This window comes from Chanodichthys erythropterus, chromosome 2, assembly GCF_024489055.1.
Source record: "Chanodichthys erythropterus isolate Z2021 chromosome 2, ASM2448905v1, whole genome shotgun sequence".
NCBI lineage: Eukaryota > Metazoa > Chordata > Actinopteri > Cypriniformes > Xenocyprididae > Chanodichthys > Chanodichthys erythropterus.
This window is the reverse complement of record NC_090222.1, coordinates 24,522,007-24,528,600: the sequence shown is the minus strand read 5'-3', so window position 1 is coordinate 24,528,600 and position 6,594 is coordinate 24,522,007. Positions and strand designations below refer to the sequence as shown.

At 38.9% G+C, this 6,594-nt stretch overlaps 1 protein-coding gene across 1 annotated transcript; it reads left to right on the top strand.

Annotated features, from left to right (window-relative positions):
• Nucleotides 1-2,277: 2,277 nt before the first annotated feature.
• On the top strand, nucleotides 2,278-3,449 carry pou3f1 (POU class 3 homeobox 1). The gene has a single exon (XM_067394268.1). It carries the CDS (start codon nucleotides 2,278-2,280, stop codon nucleotides 3,382-3,384), a length of 1,107 nt encoding a protein of 368 aa, XP_067250369.1. The 3' UTR covers nucleotides 3,385-3,449.
• Nucleotides 3,450-6,594: the final 3,145 nt, after the last annotated feature.

Here is a 6,594-nt window from a genome sequence, read left to right as displayed (position 1 = left end):
TGCTACTGTGACGCAGCTCTCTGGGCATAAATGACCGCTCTTTTTATAGACTTCCAAATGAGAGAAACTGTACAGTGAAGCATCCTCATTAACTGCGGCTCTTTAGGGGCAGAAACGGCCATCGAATTGCATTCGGGTATACAGCACGCTTTAGATAAAAATCCTGTCAATTACTTGTCTATAACTTCGTGTAGGTCACTTATTAATTTTCGCCCCAAGTCACACAAAATATCTTGGATTTGTAATCGTAGCGTGGACGCAGAAACACCGCGTTTTTCATTATAAAGAAACAGTGGTTTAAAAAGTACAGTTGTTTAGAAATTACATTCAGACAGTATATTCAAAAGTAAAGAAAGAGAATAGTCTGATATAAACGTTTAAAAGCCACTGGAGAGTTTAGAAGATGTAAAGTTAAATCATTCTTATCAAAAACACATATTAGTTTAGATGCTTTACTTAAGTTATAAAAATACAAAAACTTTGTTCTTAAGAACATATAAAGGCTACAATAGATAGGCAATTTCTTTATATTACAATACAGGTGTAAACCACCTGAGAAAAGCGTATATAAAAGTAACCGGCATGTTGTTTAATTTGGTATAAAATCCACTTTGAATTCAGATGCACTTTAAAATAACGCTGAAATACACCTTCTGCGAGTGTTATTGCATATGTGATAAATAAATAAATGGTGGCTTTACATAACCACGCCTTTGACAGAGTGGTGACGAGCACTTGTGACCCTAAGAACATCATTTAGGTTACACTTCCATGAACGCGCGAAGCTCGTGCAGATGGACAGATAGGAAAAGCAGTGTGCAAACTTACCACAGAGAAGCGTTTTGGTTTGACGCCTGAAATCTCCGCCTGTAACGGCACATTTCCTCGCAAAAGCCTGTGGAAACACCCCATAAGAGCAAGACAAACACACAAACACGAACGTGAACTAAAAAAATACAGTGAGGTAAATAATTTAAATAGAAGTGATACCCAAAAAAAATCTTCTAAAAAAGCTGTGGTTTTAGATGGAGTCGAACGTGTGCCTGATTGCGGAGTTTTAGACGACTGGAACAGGAGAGATGTAAGATTTGTTTAAAGCCCCACATTTCCATTTAAGAACGTGATTGTGTTTGCAAAGATCCCTTTCAATCTTCGCATCTCCCCCTCTCTACCCCTCAGCGTCTCCGAGGCTGCTTTGCAATTCATAGAATTGGTAATTTGCTATTGGGACAAAACGTGAAGGGAAAAATAATCAGATCAGCCGGGAAAGGAATACGGAGGAGGCCAGAAGGGAGAAACACTGGATTTCTCTCTAAGTTACTGTTTAGAAAAATGCTTCGAGAGAAGATATTGTCAACACATCGCAGCTTTATGTGCACTTTGTATGTTTGTAAAAATCTGTTGGCTTAAATAGGAGTTATTTAAGCCAAAAAACTGAAATGTACTGATTTGTAAATGAGAATTTTATTTTCAGTGAAATTTACATTAAACATTTCAAATGCGTATAGCCTATAAGTTAAATTAGTCTAAATAAAATTAAATGGATAGTCTAGTAGTCTAGTCTATTTATTTACAGGATTTATTTACAGGGTCGGCGGTGGATTGTTTATGCATTTATGCATAATGATGGAGATTGTCTGATATGTTACAGTGTGGGCGGTCTGTATTTCTGTATGATGTTTTATTAATTCGATGCATGGCTCCGTGACTTGAATAATAATAAATAATCGTGCATGTGGGTAACACTTAAATGATATTGCTATATAAACATCTTTTAATGTATCATACTGATATTCATCTTTCTCGTGGGTGGCTCCTGAGATACTTTAGAATACTAATCTACTTGCAAAGAGGAGCGGTACAGTTACTAAAAGAGGGAATGCAAGGCGGGTCATTCTTCCACCCCACCAAAAAGAGTACCACACTCCCCCACGTGGTTATTTGCAAAACAACCCTCAAAGGCCAGTAATTTCCTAAGGTTTTGCTGCTCACGCTCTCTTGACTAGTGGGGAGAGGAGAAGAAAAGGAAAAAAGAGAAAGCGTCTAGTGAAAGCGGCCAATTGCGAGTAACTGGGATCACGGCGCCCGGCAGCCAACCAAGCGGCCCGCGAGAGGTAATAAGGAAACCTGGTGGGCTGTAGTCGGCGAGGAACCAATGCACGCGCAGGGGAGGCGTGTCTTAGCTCTTCCCTAAGACCTCCCAGAGCAGGTTGTTGCGTTTTGGGCTCTAAAGCTCAAAGATCTCCGAAGTGCTTGTCAGTTTTCTAAGTCGGAGCCATGGCGACAACAGCTCAGTATATTCCGCGGAATAACTCATTGCCTTCGAACCCGCTAATGCATCCGGATTCGGACAGGATGCACCAGGGGACGACCTACAGAGAGGTGCAGAAAATGATGCACCACGAGTACTTACAAGGGCTAGCGACCAACACGGGACATCCGATGAGCCTAACGCACCACCAGTGGCTGCCAACCTCCAACACCGACTGGACCAGCGGCACCCATATCGGGCAAGCGGAGCACAACAAAGCCAGCGTGCAGAGCAGAGAAGACCTGGGGAACGGCTATCACAGATCGCATCTGGTCCACCAGCCAACGCAAAACAGCCACCACGGATCATGGGCGCCGACCACAACGCACCACTTATCCCCGCTCTCTCCCGCCTCCAACGGTCACCAGTCGCTGGTCTACTCGCAGACGGGCTACACTATGTTAAGCCCCCAGCCGTCGCTGCACCACGGCTTGCGGGACCCGCTCCACGACGACGCGGGTAGCCATGACAACCAGATGGAGTCGCCTCAGCAGCCGTTCAGCCACCACCAGGACCACTCGGACGAAGACGCCCCCAGCTCCGACGACCTGGAGCAGTTCGCCAAACAGTTCAAGCAGAGGCGCATCAAACTTGGTTTTACGCAGGCGGACGTGGGCTTGGCGCTGGGCACGCTCTACGGAAACGTCTTTTCCCAGACCACCATCTGTAGATTTGAGGCTCTGCAACTGAGTTTCAAGAACATGTGCAAACTTAAGCCTCTGCTTAACAAATGGCTCGAGGAGACAGATTCAAACACTGGCAGCCCCACGAATTTGGACAAGATTGCAGCACAGGGCCGGAAACGAAAGAAGAGGACCTCCATCGAAGTCGGAGTGAAAGGGGCACTGGAAAACCATTTCTTAAAGTGCCCCAAGCCCTCCGCCCACGAAATCACCACTTTAGCTGGCACTCTGCAGTTGGAAAAAGAGGTTGTGCGTGTGTGGTTTTGCAACAGAAGACAGAAAGAGAAAAGAATGACACCGGTGGGGGTCCCTCATCCGACCATGGAGGACGTATACTCACAAGCGGAGACACCCCCTCTCCACCACACACTACAGAGTCCTGTCCAGTGACTGCTATCATAAACAGTGTCCTTGTTTGAAAAGAAACTACAATGGATTTTGTTTATCCCCTTTGTTTGTCCCAAGAGATCAGAGACAGAAAGTTTGGGAAGAGTTCGCTGACAGTGACCGGACAGCTTACGGGGCGCCACTAATTCTGAATAACGTGAAAATGCATTAAGTACCGCGCCAGCTTCGCGTGCATTTATCAAATCAGTACCAGTGTTTACGAAAATTGTATCGTTTGTGCCACTCTGGAAAAATTCGATTCTTTCACCGCCGATAAAAGGGAGCTACGAGCCACAAAAAGGGGCAATGTCTCCTTGGACAAAGGAGAATGGACAGTGGTTTTCTTAAAGCGATTAACCAGATTAATTATTACAATGATTATCTGTATTATTTGTGTTGTTTACTTGATTTCGAATGTTTTAACGCTACGATCTTTTCTTTTTCCTGTCTAGCGAGTATTTTACTATCATTTCAACTAAGACAGATGAAATTCGTGATGGAAAGAACAGGCACTTGGTCAAAACCTTCAATACAAACAAGTGCACCAGGAACTGTTTACAATGATCATTTCTAAGCACCTGATACCGTCTAAAGATGCAGAGACGTTAAAATGGCAACATGAATACACTGTCTGAAACAATATTTAGTCATTTTGAGTTCTACTGCTCTCATTTTTTTCCTCTTTGCATGAGGCACTTATAATAATGTTATTTTAATTTCTTTTCATGTTTGTTTGTTTTTTGTTTTGTTTTTTTTACAATGTATTTGTTCGAGGTATACGACATTACTGCTTTACTTGTTTACAATTTTCTTTCCCAATTTCGCGTTATTTTGAACCGGCACTATTTCCTAAGTCTGCTCCAGCTAAACATATTGAGAGTGATGAGTCAAAATGAAAAAGAAAGAAATATCTCAGGTAATTTTCAGTGCCCAAAAATCGTGCTGTACTCTTGGTTCTTCTTGAATATTGGCCAACTCTTGACACTCTCTATGTCAGCTGTGCCCGTTTAGTTTATGTTTCTTACATTTTACATCCTATTCATGAGCCTGGACACGGAGAAAAGTAGTTGTTTTAGTGAATAAGGGATGTGTTTTCGGGACTTCTTTTCAGGATTTGGGTAAAAAAAAAAAAAAAAAAAAATAGGAGGCTGGTAACGTTTCGTGTCGTTTCTCAAGGTCTGGCATTTTTCATTGGACAGCAGGTGTTCATTTTGTTATTTGAACAGTGTGAATATACAACCTTTTCCAAAAAAGTAATAAAAATAAAAATAAATTACGAGAGAAAAGATTTTAAATAAATAGTTGTCAGGATTATTTCCAATATGTAAATATGTCGAATATGTAAACATATGTATTTGTTCTGGGTTCGTTTTGTTTCGTTTTGTTTTCCGGGCAGTTTTGTACACTTACTAATTCCAAGAAGATATTTTAATATTTCATTTATGACCATTTATATATCTATATATTTATTTCCTAAGTGTGTTTGGAGATTTTTTTGTTCGGCTCTGTTTATTATGTTGCAGTGGATTACAAATGTTTTGTTTACTACATTGGTTGTATGTTGATTGCGAAATGTAGACTGCAAAGTCACGTTTATATTTATGTTATAGTAATATTTTATTACTTACATAAAACATATATACAAGAACACGACTTGTGTCTTTTTTTGAAGCACATTTTCACGCCAATCATGGTGATGGTGAACGAAATAAGGTTTCATGAAATCACTCAAAATTCAGTTTGTTGCGATTCGACCCTCAAAAGCGTTCAAGTTTGTTGACGTGTTTAAATCAATGCACGGAATTACGCTTTGATCATATGCTTTTTTTGTTCATGCATGATGAAATAAACATAATTCACACAAGAAACAACATTTTAATATGGACATATATGTTTTTTTAAAGACATTTTAAACGATTTTGTGAGTTATAAATGTTGAAATTTCGCTTTCGCCCTATTAAAATATCATTAAAACTGCGATTAATAAAAATGTAAAGTCTGCGTAAGAGAACACTAGCCTACGACATAACCGCACAATTAAGTCTAAAATGGTGCATTTACGTCAAAATATTAAAGCCTAAATCCAGCACCATACATTTCATCCAGTTTCTTATTTTCTAAGCTCAATGGTTTATGCTTTTTAAAAGGTAATATTTTGTGGTTGTTCTAAAACCCAGAAGATGTGATAATTATTTACTTTAGAACACCAAGATTTATACTACAGACCATGCAAATTTATCTAAAAAACAAACAAAAAACAATTAGCCATCGAAAGCGGTCTTTACTATTTTCTATGAAAAATTTTGAATATAAACGCATAGGCTATAGCCAAACTCGTTTGATTTCACATGGGAGTGGAATTGGGAATTTTCTATGATAGTTTTTTTATTTATTTTTTATCCGTGACTCACAAATCAAAATTTGAAGTCTTTAAGAAGGTTCTTATTTCTCATATAAGCATCTTCTGAGGCATCTGCTATTCATCGTTTATATGATGCTGATTTCCCTCATAGACTCTAAGTTCATGACTGTTGCTGTTGCCTCTCATTAATCGTTAACGTTTGTTTTAATAGCCTATATATTTCTCTTGTTTAATAAGTTTTAAGAACGGCTTCGCTTGAGAAAATCAGAGTTCAGGATGCTGATAAACGCTGCTTGAAATTAAAAACACTCATAAGAAATCTGCGATTAAAATGGGACGTCATTTGTAAAGATTAAGAAAGTTTTCTCGAAAAATTACATTGTCATCTTTGTCAAACGGTAGAAATAAAAATGTGTTGTTAACAATATGTATAACGTGTCGTGGGATATGTAAATATTTTACCATTTGAAAAGTTTTTCATTTCATGAGTTTTATTTTCATTAGTTTTTTTTTTCCCGGCTCTCCTTTGTTCGCTATTGGATTTGAGGTGCTCCAGAGAACGTATATAGCCTACAAAAATCAACTTTTATTAATTATAAATTACTTAGCTTATGAAGTACAAATCATTTATACAAATAATGGAATTTTAAAGAACTATTTTATACGGCTAAGTTAAGCTCAGCATCCTAAACAAGCTTTGCCAGTAGTCAAAGATCAGATGAGGCTACTAACAGAGAAAAGGTTTGTTATCTTATAAAATAACCATAAGTGACAAAGTTCTTTATTTTGTCCCCTCCAATTTATAAGACAACTTACATATCTGTTTTGCTATAGCCTATATATGATACGAG